The 18,783-nt window shown below is 36.0% G+C and overlaps 1 protein-coding gene and 1 pseudogene across 1 annotated transcript; one reads left to right on the top strand and one right to left on the bottom strand.

Moving 5' to 3' along the window:
• Positions 1-6,003: 6,003 nt before the first annotated feature.
• Positions 6,004-10,462, bottom strand: LOC125128713 (olfactory receptor 10T2-like; annotated as a pseudogene).
• A 4,304-nt stretch (positions 10,463-14,766) lies between these two features.
• Positions 14,767-15,708, top strand: LOC125128868 (olfactory receptor 10K1). Its single transcript, XM_047783011.1, has one exon. The coding sequence runs from the start codon at positions 14,767-14,769 to the stop codon at positions 15,706-15,708; it is 942 nt and encodes a 313-aa protein (XP_047638967.1).
• Positions 15,709-18,783: the final 3,075 nt, after the last annotated feature.

Raw genomic sequence — 18,783 nt, 5'->3', positions numbered from 1 at the left:
AAAGATCTAGCCTAGTAACCTCATTTGACAGGTGAAGAAATTAAGTATTAAAGACTACTGTGAAGATCCCAAGACCAGAAAGCAACAGAGTGGATGTATTAGAATCAAACAGGGGACTTTTTTTTTCAGATGAATGCAATCCCACAGTATTATGCTACCTTCTCAAAATGTTTATTATATAGGTAACGATTCCTCTTTGTGTACAGTGGTTGCCCATGTGTTTTCTTCCTGAGTCTGTCTGTTCTTTTTTACCTTGTGCTACTGTTTCTGACTGTCTCTGATTTTATGTTGCCAAAAAGCAGGGTTTCTGTGTGTTTATACCTGTCAACTATAATTATTTTCAGAGTACTCACTAAATTCTCAGACCTGGATTAGGTATTGTATTTTTTTTTTCCTAGATCTCACCTAATAAAATGACTTATGCAAAAAAAAAATCATGATTTAAGATTTTGTAGGTATACAATAAATGAAATGGAATACTACCTGACCTTAAAAAAGAAGGAAATCCTGTCCTATGAAACAACATGGATGAACCTAGAGAAATTATGTTAAGTGAAACAGACTAGTCATAGAAGGATAAATTCCATTTACAGGAGGTGTCTAATATAATCAAACTCATAAAAGGAGAAAGTCGCGTGGGGTCTGCCAGGGCCTGGGGGAAGGGAGAAAGAGGAAGTAACTATTCATTGGGTATAGAGTTTTAGTTGTGCAAGATGAACACATTCTATAGATCTGCTGTACAACCTTGTGCCTATAGTAAACATTATGTTATTGTGTACTTGAACATTTGCTAAGAGGGTATATCTCATGTTAAACATTCTAACTGTAATGAAACAAAAGATATGGTGATTCAGATGTTGTTAAGTGCCCTGTTGAATTAAATCAGGACAAAACAATGTCTATGCAAACTTAGGAAGAGATATGAGTCAGTTAATTTACAACATGTACAGAATTCATGTGCATATGTTTAGAAAAATCTGCTTTAAAGCTTCACTAATCCTGGTTAACATTATTTGGAGTTCGCGTTCTTCATTGTGGCTCTCTCTGTCTCTGTCTTTTCCTGGCATTGTACCAGTGTGGGCCCATCACCCTTCTCTGTCTCTTACCTGAGCTGTGAAAGGGTAGGTCCTGCTGGGGGATAGTTACCCTTATTCTCTGACCATTGTCCAGTTTCTCATTGCCGTAGGTTCTTGGTCCACCATGGTTGTCTGTTATTCATAAATGGGCTCCCAGTTGCCTCTTCCTCTCCGTAAGAGAAGCCAGAGGTACAGAGACTATAGGAGACAGGATCCAAGATGAAATGGAAAAAGGGAACAAGTCAAAAAGGAACAGAGGCTACTGATCTCTACTCAGGGGTAGGGAGAGGATGATGGTCTGGGGATTTAGACACAGACCAAAATCAAATGTAAGCAATTTCCTCCTAACATTTTGTGCCTATTGACCAAAGACCAATATCTAACAGTGACCATAGAGCAACTGGCACTTTCATTGCATTTATTTGTAGTGGGCTTCTGTGTCTCCTGATGCCAGACCCATTGCCATGGAGAGGTTGCACTGGGTTTAATTAACAGCTGAGTTGATTGTGGAAAATAGAGGCAAGTCATCAAATGCCAAATTGCTTCCAATTGAGCCTGGGCATTAGGCTTGGGGAGTGGAAGGCTCTAAGCCACTCTCAGATGCAGCGATTTTCAAAAATTTGACTAATTTTAAGTTGATTTCTCAATTTTATGTTATCAAAGGGACAAAAAGAAAATTACACATATAATTCATGATAAGAGGTACATTATAAAATATGTTTGCTCCATTTAAACTGTGCTTTTTACACTTATAATTCTGTCAGACTGAGAGGGCTGATTGAAAAATTTTGCTTTCTAGTGAAGGCCTTGCTCAGAATGAGCTGAAGGAGACTCATTTCACCCTTAGCCACAGAGTTCATTTTTTTTCTACCTCTATTTCATTACTCAGAAACTAATGAGTGTATTGTTACACATAGAAGAGACTAAATAAATACGTGCTGAATGTCGCGTGAATAAACGGTCAAAGGAAGCATTATCCCAATAATGAAAGACTTCTCAGCTTAAATGAAAAATACCATCATTTCATTTCTGATCTCCAAAATTTCTGGTTTCCATTTGCCTTGTGGCTAAGCTAGGAATGAATGTGGATTCAACATCGCATATGTCAATGGATGCTGACAACCCCTAACAATGGCTTGGTGCATAGTAAACACACATCAGTTCTCTGATAGATAAAGAAATAATGACATTGAGAACAAAAGTAAGGACAAAGGGAGAATAAAAAATAATTGAGTATAAGAAATAATGCCCATAAAGAAGTAAGAAGAGTGGAATTCAATGTTTGAATCTGAATTCTGAACATTTTTTGTTATTGATGTCCACTATTGACTCCAGACTCACAGTAGTTTCAAAAAATACTTTGATAAGATATGATTGACATGGAGAAAGCTGTATGCATTTAATGTATGCAACTATATGAGTTTGATGTAAGTATACACCCATGAAACAATCATTACCAATCAAAGCCACAGACAGATGTATTATCTCCCCAAATTTTCTTCAGCCAACATAATCATCATCATCATTATTATTAACTGGGGTAAGAAAACTTAACAAAAGATCTATCCTCTTAGCAAATTTTAAGTATACAATACAGTACCTCTAAGTACTATGCTGTATAGTGCATCTCCAGAATTTATCTTGCATAATTAAAATTTTGTACCTTTTAACCAATATCTCCATATTCCTTCTGCTTTCTCCAGCCCTTGGCAACCAACATTCTACCATTGCTTCTATGAGTTTGACCATTTTGGATTGTACACATTAGGAGATCCTGCAATATTTGTCTTTCTGTATCCGGCTTATTTCACTTGGCATAACATCCTTGTGGTTCATCCATTTTGTGGCAAATGGCAGGCTTTCCTTCTTTTTTAAGGCTGAATAATATTGTGTTGTATGCATGTACCACATTTTCTTCATCTGTTTCCTTTGATATGTACCATTAAGTTATTTTCATATCATGCATATTATGAATGGTGCTGCAATGAACATGGGGCTGCAGGTATTCCTTTGTGATTCTGATTTCAATTCCTTTTGATAAATGCAATAGGTGGGATATCTGGATCACACAGTAGTTCCATTTTTAGTTTTTTGAAGAACTTCCATACTGTTTTCCCTAATAGTGTTCCAAATTTCCCTTTCTCCACATCTTTGCCAATACTTGCTATCTTTTGTCTTTTTGATAATAGTTATTCTAAGGGGTATGATGTAATATCTTTGGTTTCAATTTGCATGACTCTGATGATTAGTAATTTTGAATACTTTTAATATATCTGCTAACTATCTGTTTATCCTCAAATAGGGAAAGCACAGACTCTTCTATAAATGGTGGTGGGAAAAACTGGATAACAGTATGTAAAATAATACAATTAGTCTCTTAGGCTACACCCTACATAATGATCATCTCAAAATGGATTAAAAACTTAAACATAAGGCCTGGAACTATACAACTACTAGAAGAAAACATGTGGAAAAAACTTCTTAACATTTGTCTTGGCAATAATTTTTGAATATGCCACCGAAAGCACAAGCAACAAAAGCAAAAGTCAACAAGAGGGATTATATCAAACCAAAAAACTCCTGCACTGCAGAGAAACAATCAACAAAAAGAGAGGTCAATCCTAAAGCAGGAAAAAGTTTTGCAAACAATGTCTTTGATAAGGGGCTCCTATCCAAACTACAGAAGGACCTCATACAAACAAAAACAAAAAATTCCATTAAAAAATGGGTAAAGAACCTGAGAAGAGATTTTTCCAAAAAATTATAAATGGGCCACTCCCACCACTTATGGTAATATTATCCCAATTAAAAAAAATGTTCTCATTATCATCCAATTGCTTCAACCTGAAGTTTCAGAGGGAACAGATGATGTGTACTGAGTCAGTCAGGACACTGGATTCTCTCTGTGATGTTTGGCTGTAGAGTTTGGTTCAGGATGGGCATGAGATCCAAGTCTGTTCAAACAGGAAAACAAGATTCAGTCTCCCAGCGTTCATTTTCACATCCACAGAAGAGAATTCTTTTTTCCTCTGGTCTAGATTTTATGAACTGAAGTTGACAAAGACTACTGAGTTTACACTAAAAATGGAGCCAAGACTGGAGAAGCAGAGCTATGAGATGTAACCAGTTGACTGTCTGAGGATAACTATTTGAAGTCTGTATCATATATGGTGCCAAAACCATTGTACCACTGGACTTTTCCTCCTAAATGAACCAACAGATGTATTTTTTACCAATGTCAGTTTGAGTTGGATTGTCTTTTATTTGCAACCCAAATAATCTTCATTTATGACTCTATTGCACTTTATGACAGATTTGAGAAGAGTTAAACTATGAAGAAAATATGTAAAATATTAAGGCAAGCATAAATAGATTACAAAAGGAAACCAAAACTGTTATAGAAGTTTATTTAGTCACTTGTATTTATTATAGGTAATTTTGCTATAAGCAATTTAGCCTTTCAAGTTGATTTTTTACTAAATTTTAAGTACATTTTATTAAAGTTAACATATACAGAAACACATCAATATGTATATTTGGATTCACAAAGTGGCACATCCTGCTATGTGTATGTAATTCTACTTGCATTTTCATGATAATGATATTGAACACATTTCCACAAGTTAATCAGCCAATTGGATTTCCTCTTTAAAAAAAATCTTGTTCAATATTTTGCACACTAAAAAAGGAGGCATATCTCTGTTTCTTACTGACTCACAGAAAATGATAAACATTCTGGAAATCAGTATTTAATTAGTTATGTGTATTTCAAATATCCTGTGTGACTGAAAAGTGCAATTTGATCTATTAAGGTGACTTTAGCGAACAGAAATCCTTATTTTTAATGAAGCATAATTTATCAATCTTCCACTTTCTGGGTAATGCTTTCGTATGCTGTTTAAATAAATTTTGCCTCCACTAGATAATAATTTGTTTAAAGTATTCTAAAAAATTATTGCTTAACCTTAACCATTCAGTTCTAATGTCCATTTGGTATTCAGGGACAGGTCTTGAGGTGACAGGTGCTTATGGGTTCCTAAGGTATCAGCCTGCTGGTTCATGGGGCTGAGTCCCTGCCTGACTAGATGGTTGACCTGAGGCAACTCAGTACTGGTGTTGATAGACTTGTGGGAGTCAAGTCCTGGTGCTCATAAACTAGAGAGAGGATTCCAAAATGGCACTTGTCAGCATGAGCATCCTTACGGTACAATGAGTTTCTATAAATGGCTGTTGCCTGTTACTATGTCCCAGGATGAGCTCCAGTTGCCTCCTAACTCCTGGGAGGCTCTCCAAGATCATCAGGTGGGTCTGACTGAGGTTCCTTTCAAATGACTGCTTCTGCCCAGGATCCTGGAGCTTGTGAGATTTTGAGTGTATCCTTTAAGAGTGGGATCTCTATTTTGTACAGCCTGCTGACTTTCCCAAAACGGAGCTTTGCTGACCTTCAAAGCCAAACATTCTTGAGGATCATCTTCCTGCTATAGGGCCCCTGGGCTGGGAAGGCCAATGTGGGGCTCAGACTCCTTACTTCTTATGGACAATCTAGGCAATTGTAATTATCCCCTGTTTGTGGGTTGCACACTCAGTGTTATCAGTTGTGACTATATTACTTCTCTGCCCTTCCTATCCCTCTCATTGTGGTTGTGATTCCTTCTTTCTATCTTTAGTTGTAGAAGATCTTTTCTACTAACCTTCTGGTCTTTCTCATCAAGAGTTGGTCTATATATAGTTGCAGTTTTGGTGTGCCTATGGGAGGAATTGCGCTCAGAGTCTTCTTACTACACCATCTTGGCCACTCAGAAGGACTCTCCAATAAAAATAATCCAGGTAATTTAGGCACTTATTTCTTTTTTGACAAAAATATCTATTTGTTTATAGAATTAAATTTCCATTCAGGAACCTTCATGAATATAACTTTCCAGACTTATCAACTCATGCACAAAGTTTTGGCAAATAAGTATCTACTGAGAACCTTTCTCAGGGAAGTCTTCCCTGCTTTATTTCTCAGTGTGTAGACAAGAGGGTTGAGTAGTGGCATGATCACCATATAGGTCACTGCCACAAGCCGATCCTTATCTGAGGAGTACAGGGATGTGGGCCTCAAGTAGATGAAGGAAGCACAGCCATAGTGGACGATGACCACTGTCAGGTGGGAGGCACAGGTGGCAAAGGCCTTACGCTGTACCTCCCCTGAGGAGATCTTGAGGATGGTGGAAACAATGAAGACATAGGAGATGAAGATCAGCACAAAGGGAACCAGCAGTACCAGGATGCTGAGGAAGAAGATAACCATCTCCTTCTGGTTGGTGTCTGTGCAGCCCAGTTTTATGACAGGGGAAATGTCACAGAAAAAGTGGTTGATCCGATTGGAGGCACGGAGGGGCATACTAAACACCAGGACGTTGACAACCACAGAGATCAGGAAACCACAGAGGGCTGAGGTGAAAAACCAACTCCATGCAGGTGGCTCAGCTGACAATGAGTGTGTAGGTAAGACAGTTGCAGATGGCAAATGTAGTGATCATTGCCCATCCCAACAATTAGAAAATGGTTGGTACAAGCCGAACCCACAAAGTAATACTGCTGGGTAGCATATCCAGAGAAAGACAGAGTTGGACTTATAGAAAGCATTTTGGTACAATGACCAAGTTCAGCATTTTAGTACAATGAGCAAGGTGTAGCAGATTTCAGAGAAGGAGAGGACAAAGAGAAAGAGTACATAGGGGTGTGCAAAGCCTGATCCAAATGACAGTCATGATGGTGAGACTAGCCATCAGAGTGGTCAGGCAGACCAGGAGGAAAATTTAAATGACAAACAGATCTGCAGATGTCCCAGGGTTTGAGAAGCCTATAATGATGGATTTGTTGATCATGTTCTGGTTCTATTTCTCAAATAAGCCCAGGGAATCAGATTAAGATATCCTACACTGAGAACAGAAAAAAAATGACAAAAGTCAAATGCTCTCATGGAAACCACAAATGTGTTTCAGTACTACAAAGCTAATAATACACATAAAAAATGAGTAACTGGTTATGCACATTAATCAGGAACTGAGGGGAAAGCATAAGGTATGAGGAGTAGTGACATGAGTAGTATCTCAATTCAATAACTGAAGAAATTTATTTTTGTAGGTTGGTTTCATTCTTTGCCTTCTGATTTGCACAGAAGATTCATACAAAGTGGTTGAATCAGCAAGTGATTTCAAACTCATCTCATCAAATCCAGTCATTTTGTGGAAGAAAAAAATGAGTCTCAAAAAATTAAACCACTTGCTTAACTGACTGTTAACCTGAAGGTAACAGAAGTAAAATAATGAAGCTTAGAGAAGAAATCAAAAAGTAAAAACTAGAAAAACAATATAAAGATCAACAAAACTAAAGGCTGTTTTTTTTTTGAACAAAATAAACAATAAACTTAGCTAAAGTATGGAAAAAGAGAAGACAAAAAAATAAAATAAAAAATGTAAAAAGAGACATTATAATGTATGCCTCAGAATCGTAAAAAGGACATAAAGAAATATAATTAATAATTGTGTACTTACAAACTGGATACTTTAGAAAAATGAACAAATTTTTAGGAACATAATCTATCAAAATTATATCAAGAAGAAATATAAATTTTAGACCAATAACAGATAAAGAGATTTATCAGTAATCAAATCTCTCCCAACAAAGAAAAGTCCAGGACCAGACAGCTTTGTGAGTGAATTCTACCAAACATGCAAAGAAGAATTAGTACCAATCCTTATTAAACTCTTCTGAAAAACAGAAGAACACTTTCATACCCAAGTTATGAGGCTACATCACCCACATACCAAAGCCAGATAAAGACACCACAGAAAAACTACAGGCCAACATCCCTGATGAACATAGGTGCAGAAATCCTCAAAAAAATACTAGTAAACAAAACACAAGATCACATTAAATTTATTATGCATTATTATAAATTGAGATATTCTTGAGATGTAAGGATGGTTGAACAAGGCAAATCAATCAATTTGCTACATCACATTAATAAAATAAGATTCATAGTCAAATCAATAGATGCAGAAAAAGTATTTGACAAAGTTCAGTATCCAATCATGATTAAAACTCTCACCAAATGGATATAGAAGAACTTAACGCATTAAAGTGTATATACAAAAAGTCCCCAGATAAATCATAATTAAGAGAAAATTGAAAGCTTTTTCTCTAAGACTGGGTACAGTGGGACCGAGGCCCACTCTTATCACTCCTATTCAACTAGTACTAGAAATCCTAGCCAGAAAAATTAGACTAGAAAAATAAATAAAGGGCATTCAAGTCAGAGAGGGAAAAGTAAAATTATTACTATTAGAAGATGATATAATCATATATGTAGAAAACTAACAATCTCATCAGAAAAACTGCTAGAACAAATAAACGAATTCAATAAACTTGTAAGATAAAAAATAAACCCACAAAATCAGCCATGTTTTCTATACACAAATAATTAATTATTCAAAAAGGAAATTAAGAAAACAAACTAAGCCAATAAGAAAAACTTGTGTATTGAAAACTATAAAATGTTTAGGAAGGAAATTAATGAAAAAAGAAATAAATGGGAAAATATCCAGTGTTCATGGACTGGAAGAATTAATATTTTTAAAATGTTTGCAGTACTCAAAGTGATTTACAGTCTAAATGTAATCCTATCGTAGTCCTATAGGTATTATGTACAGAAACAGAAAAAATCTTGAAATTCATATAAATCACCAAAGACAATGAATAACCAAATAATCTTGAACAACAAGAACAAGCTTGTGGCTTCCCAAGTTCTGACTTCAAAATATATCACAAAGCTACACTAATCAAAATAATATGCCATTGACAAAATCAGGCATGTAGACCAATGGAATAGAATAGAGATCCCAGAACTAAATCCATGCCTCTATGGTCTATTCATAGCTTACAGATCTACAATTTAAGTTTAAATTCTTGTATGAAGCAAAATATTTTCAGAAAAGTAAAATCAATTCTGTAGCAATCATAAAAAATAGGATTAATTACCTTATTTAGTGTAAAGATCTCTTTCTTGTCTGTGGATTATTTGTACAATAGAACAATGTAGACTGAAGTAACAAAGGGCAAATCTCAATTTCTGCTTCTGTGCTTACTGACAGAAGCAAAACTTCTTTGAAAGGTAACATCCCTAAACTATGAGGGTCAAAATTATGTACATCATTAGGGGTAATCATGAAAGGAATTATTTCCATCTCCTCTTATACTGATTCCCAGGTTACATCTTTTTGTTTTCGGAGAATAGACAAAATATATTGCTTGCTAGATCAGAGTATACAGTGCCTTGTGTAGACATATGGGGTTCCATTATGTGTTGCCATACAGGTAGTGCTCTGACTGAGCTTTCAGTAAGCCACCTAATTTTCTATTAGGACACCTTCTGAGTGATGGGTACACAGAGGGAGCCAGGTTTCCAAGTGTTATTTCTCAGTATTCTTACTGACTTGTGAGGCAACTTCTTTCAGAGATCAAATTCCCAAATATACAGAGATCAATTTCTGAGCTCTCCTTTCTGCTTCTTTGTACTATTTAACTCTTCCATGTTCCAGTTGCATGCCCTTTTTATTACTAAGGCATCTTACCACTGGGAAGAGTGAACTCCGTCAATTGCACTTTTTCAAAAATGTCTTATTATTCCATGTAAACTTTGGAAATTTGTATTGTCATGTTGCTTTCAGAATTCACGCTTGGGTTTGAGTTGTGATTATATTGATTTTGTATTAGTGTGGATGAAATAGACAACTTTATATATAGTTATTCTAATAAAATTCATCTGTAAAATAATAAGCAATTTATTAAGAGCTCAACTAGATTTAAGATACTTGTTAAGAAAATTAGGTTTTTGCAGAACACACCAATGTTCCTAATTAGAACTTCTATGGACAAGAATCCAAGAAGAAAACATTGCAATTAAGCCCTTTTTTGACTCATAAACACTAAAGTTGAGAATCAGCGGACAAACACACTGATTTCCTGACGTAAAATTCAGTGAAAAATTCCCACTTAGTCTTTATATTAGAGTCTTAATTCTGGTGATTTCTCCTTCAGAATCCATAACAGATCAACTTCCAATGAAGATGTGGACTAATTATGCTTATGGCTCCTACTCCCCACGTTCCTCAACAAAGGCTACCTTTGAGAAACTTGTGACCTTATTTTTCCAAAATAAACTTGGCCTCTAATTAACCCCATATGCCTCCAGGGCAGTAGATCAAGCCTCAGGAGTCCAACAATCACAGTACATGTTTCTAATAACCATACCCTGAGTTGGTCACCAGAGCTTCTAAAGACACCAACTTTGGCTGGAGAAGCTCAAAGTCCTGATAGATAGGAGAGGGTACCTCCATTGTTGCAGATGAGAGCATCTATCTCAAGGCAGACTCACTTCTGCTGATACTCCTTCAGGTTCTGATTTTCAGCTTAGAATCTACTTGTCAAAGGATCCCAAATCCTGTAAGAGCTGCTTGTATCTGAATTGAAAGGAGGAAAACAATGTAGGTACTTAACCGTGGGAGCATTGATGCAGTCTAGGGCTCCGTGGGGTCTAGACTTGAGTGAGGGTAGTGCTTGTGAATATCTCCCCTTGAAAACCCCTTAGGAGGTCAGTGACAGCCTTCTGACAAGTGGCAAGATTAAAAAGGAAAACTAGGGGTTGTTTTAACTTCAAGTAATAAAAGTGATTAGACATGGTCCATATAATTCTCTGAATTTTTCTTAATGATCAGACTGGGTCATATTTGCTTCTGGCTAGATTTTCTTTACATTCTTTTCTTTTTTCTTTTTGAATTTGTTGCCTCACAGATGAAGTGAAACATATACTTACTAAATCTGTACTTGTCTCTCTGCTGTGTACTCCAGATGCCTGTTTTTAGCTATAACTGAAATCTGATACTTAATATACGTTTTAATTAGGCATTCAGGATTTTCATGTCTATCTAAAAATATAAAAACTCTACTTCTTTAATATCTGAGGCTGCATACATAATTACTCTTAGTTAATAGATGGATGCTTTTCCTAAGAAAAACATTTGAATAACTTAAAATCTTGCAACTGAAAATCTGCAGCTGTGCCACTTTTTAGAGGGAGCCAGTACCCTCAAGTTTTGAGTCACTATTTAAATTAAATTAGGAGTTCCCATTGTGTCTCAGCAGGTTGCAAACCTGACCAGTATCAATGAGGATGCAGGTTCAATCCCTGCCTCACTCAGTGGGCTAAGGATCTGGTGTTACCATGAGCTGCCATATATGTTCCAGAGGCAGATTGGACCTGATGTTGATGTGGTTGAGGGTAGGCCAGGAGCTGCTGTTCTGATTCTACCCCTAGCCTGGGAATTTCCTTATGCCACAGGTGCAGACCTAAAAAGCAAAAGCAAAAACAAACAAACAAACAAAAAGGAATAAATTAATTCATATGAAATTCCTTGGAGTATCTAAAGAGTCAGAAAAATAAGGTGTAGCAGTATTATCTCCAAGGATCATAACCTGGTTTCCATCCCTAGGTTCCAGACTATCATAAAGGGACTTTTCAGATCACATAACTGGAGAATTTTGGACTCTCTGAGTTGAAAACTTTCTTAAGGGTTAGTATTCAAAACTTAACCTAAGTCAAAACTTCTTCTGCAAAATAGTATACAGGGGGGTCTCTGTTTAAGTATTTCCCATGCATCCTTACAGTTTATTATAGTTCGTGCTTACCCTCGCACCTTTAACTTTAAAATGAAACTGAATATCTGAGTTAAGTACCTTGCCTGAAGGCATAAAAAGCTAGACCTAAAATGTCGATCTTCTCACTCCAAATGGAGGGATTTTTTACCTTAATTTTATATCCTGAGGGATTTTGGCTAGAAGATCTTTTTTATCCTTCTGCTCTAATATCTTTCTACCCATAGTACTGATATAATACATTATGGTTGTCTTTGATGTGTCCTTGAGCAGGTGGGGGCCACCTTCTCAGAAAACTCTGCTACTGGGTCTCTAGACATCCTGAAAAGGGAAAATATATAAATCACACAATTAAGTTAAACTGTGAAGTTATATTAATATCATGCAAAAAATCCAGTAATCTGAAATCAGTGTCCTCATACACCTGAGTGAGAAATAATCCAAGTAATTTTTTGGTATTGGTTGCATAGAGGCATTCCTCCAGAATTAGACTATTCTAGCTTCTGTGGTTTACTTTATAATTCATACTCAATGGAATGAATATATAGTTGGAATTAGAGGTGGATTCATTCAAAGGAGATAAAGAAAAATATCGAGAAAGTGATCAGAAAAGGACAAGTAATGATCATAAATTTAGATTTCCCTTAGTGTTTTGAAATAGATGGAAATTCCTTTGTCCAGGTAGAGGTGTTCTGTAAGGAAATTGCCTCATTAGTTTGCCTTTCATCATATAGAAAACATACATATACATATGTATATAATGGAAACAAACATGGTGTGTCCATTCTTTATTTTATATGTAATAGCAATATCTTTATAGTTGCAGAATGAAAAATTCCTATTATTTGTGTTAAAGAACTTTAAAATAAGCATGTGTATCCTAATATTAACTTCAAATAATTGTACCTACCAAGTTTAGGATCAATTTCTAATAATTAATAAAGAACAAATGAATACTAAATGATTTTATTTCCAGAGAACATTGTCTTTACTTCTGAGGCTTAGGCAGTTAGGAAATATACCCATGAAAAAATTTTCTGGTATAAGCCCTAAAAATAACTTTACAAGTAAGATTTTTTTTTAGTTATTATTATTATTATTATTATTATTATTATTTTTTAATTTTCCCACTGTACAGCAAGGGGGTCAGGTTATCCTTACATGTATACATTACAATTACATTTTTCCCCCAGCCTTTCTTCTGTTGCAACATGAGTATCTAGACAAAGTTCTCAATGCTATTCAGCTGAATCTCCTTGTAAATCTATTCTAAGTTGTGTCTGATAAGCCCAAGCTCCTGATCCCTCCCACTCCCTCCCTCTCCCATCAGGCAGCCACAAGTCTCTTCTCCAAGTCCATGATTTTCTTTTCTGAGATGTTCATTTGTGCTGGATATTAGATTCCAGTTATAAGTGATATCATATGGTATTTGTCTTTCTGGCTCATTTCACTCAGTAGGAGATTCTCTAGTTCCATCCATGTTGCTGCAAATGGCATTATGTCATTCTTTTTTACGGCGGAGTAGTATTCCATTGTGTATGTATACCACATCTTCCGAATCCAATCATCTGTCGATGGACATTTGGGTTGTTTCCATGTCCTGGCTATTGTGAAGAGTGCTGCAATGAACATGCGGGTGCACGTGCCTCTTTTAAGTAGAGTTTTGTCCGGATAGATGCCCAAGAGTGGGATTGTGGGGGTCATATGGAAGTTCTATGGATAGATTTCTAAGGTACCTCCGTACTGTTCTCCAAAGTGGCTGTACCAGTTTACATTCCCACCAGCAGTGCAGGAGGGTTCCCTTTTCTCCACAGCCCCTCCAGCACTTGTTATTTGTGGATTTATTAATGATGGCCATTCTGACTGGTGTGAGGTGGTATCTCATGGTAGTTTTGATTTGCATTTCTCTTATAACCAGCGATGTTGAGCATTTTTTCATGTGTTTGTTGGCCATCTGTATATCTAGAAGTAAGATTTTTCAGGCAGTTTGTGAACTGTGTTTAGTGGCAGAATATTAAAAAGGAATATTATTGATATAACCACATACAAAAGATATAAAGCATATGATTTGTGTCAGGGAGTGTAACCTAGGAAACTGACCAATTGTCTCATGCTTGGTCACTCTGTAAGACAAGCTCCCGTTTATTTTTGCAAAACTATTTTTCTGAGTTTCTCTGAGGCACCTCAGAATGGGAAAACTGGAGTGTAATAAAAAGGCATCAAAGTTAATGAGATTCTAAGAGTCTTATAATTCTTCTCTTTCTAAAAATAGGGGAAAGTTTTCTTTTATGTTGTATTCTGTTCCACTCTTGGCTCAGTGCTCAGAACTTCCAGTGATATTTCTAATTGGTCTGAACACTAAAGCTGTTTTTTTCCTTACTGTTTTAGCTAATGACATAAAATTATTGTAATGAATATTCGACAAAAGGCATATGATATTCTTACGGTACATATTAGTATTTAGTAAGTTGTCCATAAACACAAATACCTTCATGATTTTTCTCAGCGATTATCTAATTTTTCCTCTCCTGTTCCATTTTATGTTTAGATAAACTGAAGTTCGCATGCTGTGTCTGAGCATTACCCATTCTTTCATTTCACTTTTTAATCAAGTTCAGATAGCTGAAACAGCATGTTTTTTACTTTTGGAGATCTACTTTCTCAGGCTTGCAGTGTACAAGAAAATAAAAATAATCCATATATAAGATTCAAGGGAAGGCTATTAGATGATTTCTTATTTCTTGGCTAGAGAGATGATATGTCCTTAGTCTTAGGAAAAAAACTCCTAAATAGTTATCAGTTATTTTGTTTCATATTTAACCTTAATTCTTTTTTTTTTTTAGCAGATTTTTTTTTTAGAGGGAATGAATGAGTTCCACCAAATACCTGGAAAGGCCTGCCACCTGCAGACTTTGGGCTGAGTTCCCCATGTATTTCTCCTTGAATCCTGGCCTCTCTCTGTGTAGGCTTCTCCTACATAGCAGTGACCATGGAGTGGGTCAATGAGACCACAGTGAGAGAGTTTGTCTTCCTTGGCTTCTCCTCTCTGGCTGGGCTGCAGCAGCTGCTCTTCTTTATTTTCCTGCTTGTCTACCTGTTCACTCTGGGCACTAATGCCATCATCATTTCCACCATTGTGCTGGACAAAGCCCTCCATACCCCCATGTACTTCTTCCTCGGTGTCCTCTCCTGTTCTGAGACTTGCTACACCTTTGTCATTGTACCCAAGATGCTGGTTGACCTGCTGGCCCAGAAGAAGACCATCTCCTTCCTGGGCTGTGCCATCCAGATGTTTACCTTCCTCTTCCTAGGCTGTTCTCACTCCTTCCTGCTGGCAGCCATGGGCTATGATCGCTACGTGGCCATCTGTAACCCTCTGCGCTACACAGTGCTCATGGGTTATGGGGTATGTGTGGGACTTGTGGCTGCTGCCTGTGCAGGAGGCTTCACTGTCTCACTGGTCACTACCTCCCTGATATTTCATCTACCTTTCCATTCCTCCAACCATCTCCATCACTTCTTCTGTGACATCTCTCCTGTCCTTAAGTTGGCTTCCCATCACTCTCACCTCAGTCAATTGGTCATATTCATGCTTGGTGTATTTGCATTAGTTATTCCACTGTTACTTATACTAGTATCCTATATCCACATCATCTCTGCCATTCTAAAAATCCCATCATCTGTTGGAAGATACAAGGCCTTCTCTACCTGTGCCTCCCATCTCATTGTGGTAACTGTTCACTATGGTTGTGCCTCTTTCATTTACCTAAGACCCAAATCCAATTACTCCTCAAGTCAAGACACCTTAATATCTGTATCTTACACCATCCTCACTCCACTGTTCAATCCAATGATTTACAGTCTGAGAAATAAGGAGTTTAAATCAGCCCTTCAAAGAGCAATAGTCCAGACTTTGTATCCTGTTAATTAAATAACCAATTTTTAACTATTCTGGTAATGATAATGCCTTTCATGTGCCAAGTAAAATATATGCTTTCAAACATTTTCTTGTTTAAAGATAGAACACACTGTGATGTAAAGTCATTTTTTTCACATGAGGAGAATGATGTTCAGAGAAGTTAAGACATTCTGGCTTTCTGCCATTAGTGAAACCCTGAGAAGTCTATGTGTGAAAAGGGTACTCAGTTCTAGAAAAAATTTCACCATATTTCACTGTTGTAAAGATTTATTATTCAAAACAAATACATCTGTTGATGAGAGCAATGGTGCACCCAAGCTGCCTAATTCAAAGGAACAGAAGAAGAAATTTGACTATCTATTCCTACCCCTCTTATAATCAGTTTTCCCTTTCCTGAAGACAGCAGGAAACTCTGGTCCCCTGTATTCTGCAGCAAACCTTAGTGGCCCATTTTTGGTTTCTGATCTCCCTTTCTTCTCTCCCTCTGTTTACATATTGAAATATATTTGTCTTTACTTGGGATTGTTTTGTCCTTTCCTTGTTTGAGATTGACACCTTATTATGGAGTCTCCGTCCATGTATATTTAATGACCTTCCTATAGTATCCTGTCATAGCCCCCAAATTTATTCCTTGAACATCATGCCCATTTATTCTCTTTAAGACAGCTGCTAACATTGAATAATTGCTGAAGTATCTCAAGTAACTTAAGCAAAGGGATTGAGTTAATATTAATAGGATGAAGAGTAAGAGTTCCCTAATGGCCAGAAAATTCAGAGAAAAGTTCTTCATAGAAAACTTCATTCTTGCATAGAAGAAGACAAGAATTCTATGTGCAGGGATTCATCTGGTCCCTGCCTACCTCTGTCATTATTTTTAACATTATCATTATCCATTTTTCATATGTACCTAGTTGTACACTCTGAAGCTAATCTATTACTTGATAGTCCTCAAAGTGACATGATCCTGTATTCTGCCATGTTTTCTCATGTACTGCTGCTTCTCTGGAATAACGCCCCTCTTTTAATTTCCTTATTTCATCTGATATGTCAATATAACTTTACACCCTCAGTTTCTCTCTAAAGACTTCCCTGTCTCCCTGACATACCTTGACAATGGTATTAGGCTCTACCTTCCTTGTGTTCCCATAACACCCAGAATCTATTTTGATTATATCTCTTATTATTTCAACAAATATTTATTCATTGTTTGCAACTATTTTCTCACATCCATAGGTTGTCTTTTTGCGTTATTTTTTATGGTTTCCTTTGCTGTGCAAGTGCTTGTAAGTTTGATTAGGTCCCATTGATTCACTTTTGTTTTTATTTCTATTGCCTTGGGAGACTGACCTAAGAAAACATTTGTGCGGTTGATATTAGATAATGTTTTGCATATGTTCTCTTCTAGTAGTTTTATGGTGTCTTGTCTTATGTCTAAGTCTTTAAGACATTTTAAGTTTATTTTTTGCATGGTGCCCGGGTGTGTTCTACTTTCAGTGATGTACAGGCAGCTGTTCAGTTTTCCCAGTAGCACTTGCTGAAGAGACTTTTTCCCATTTTATATTCTTGCCTCCTTTGTCAAAGATTAATTGACCATAAGTGTCTGGGTTTATTTCTGGGCTCTCTATTCTGTTCCATTGTTCTGTATGTCTGTTCTTGTACCAGTAACACACTGTCTTCATTACTATAGATTTGTAATATTGTCTGAAGTCTGGGAGAGTTATGGCTTCTGCTTGATTTTTTTTTAATGTACAGTACAGTATATTTTAAATTAGCTGAAGCAAAATTTTATTCCTTTTTTATAAATTGCATGACTATATCCTTTTTCTACTTTAGAATTTTTCTTATTTTATCTGTCAGTTTATAGTAACTTTTTATTAACATTTTGGTCATTTTTGAGTAATTCCTAATTTATTGTTTATTTCCTAATATTTTTGTTTGCGCTTTCCTTGCAAATAAATATTTTATTTTACACAGTAAAATTGTTGGTTATTTATTATTCTATGATAATCTTTCATTATGCTTAGCTTTTCAATTTCAAAATATTTTTAAATTAAAATATGGTTGACTTACAGTATTATGCCAATTTCTGTTGTAAAGTGACTCAGTCATGCATTATATATATAATATACATACATAATATACATATAAATTGTTTCAGTTTTCCTTTTCTTTTTTAGGGAGGCACCCTCAACATATGGATGTTCCCGGGCTAGGGGTCAAATCAGACCTACAGCTGCTGGCCTAAGCTATAGCCACAGCAACACAGGATCCAAGCCACATCTGCAACCTCCATCACAGCTCACAGCAACACCAGATCCCCAGCCCACTGAGCAAGGCCAAGGGATCAAACCCACATCCTCATGGATACTAGTTGGATTCCTTTCCACTGCACCACAATGGGAACTCCCTGTTTCAATTTTTCCATTCAGTGATATATTTTTTCAAATTCTTCAATTTTTTTTTGCATTTTTTATGACATTATCAGAGTTTCAGAACAGTGCATTACTTAAAGGTTTAAGTGGAACTTTTCTATTAAAGAAGTATTTATTGAAATACTATTCTATGTCAGAAACCGATTAGGTAGCATTGAGATCATTTCATATTTGTAAGTTTGTTAAAATTCTCTGTGCAATAATATAAGTGTAGTGCCTTATTTGAGGGATAACTATATGATGACATCCTCTATTTCATCTAAGAAAATCGGCCTTTATAGTCACTTTATTCTTATTGTCTAATATCTGGGATTTTTCTTTCTATAAAATTACTGTTTAGTCTAGACTTTCAGAATTCTTGGTAAAAATGTGTACAAAATTTTCCATTACAACATCTGAGGATGTCTTTGAAATTATTTTGTCATTTCATACTATGTATATTTGTGCTTTCTTTTATTTTTCTCTATATAAAGTAGTAGTAATTTGTATGTTTTGTTTATATTTTTGAAGAGCTAATATAGGTACACTTGTGTGTATGTATTCAAGTGTTTCTCTTTTTTAACGTCATTATTTAATTGTTACTTGTATTATTTTCCTTTGTATTTCCCTTTAATTGGTTGTTTCATTTTTAACTATCTGATGTTTTATAAGTACT

The sequence above is a fragment of the Phacochoerus africanus genome, chromosome 6 (genome assembly GCF_016906955.1).
Source record: "Phacochoerus africanus isolate WHEZ1 chromosome 6, ROS_Pafr_v1, whole genome shotgun sequence".
NCBI classification, from domain to species: domain Eukaryota; kingdom Metazoa; phylum Chordata; class Mammalia; order Artiodactyla; family Suidae; genus Phacochoerus; species Phacochoerus africanus.
This window is presented reverse-complemented; position numbering and strand designations above follow the sequence as displayed.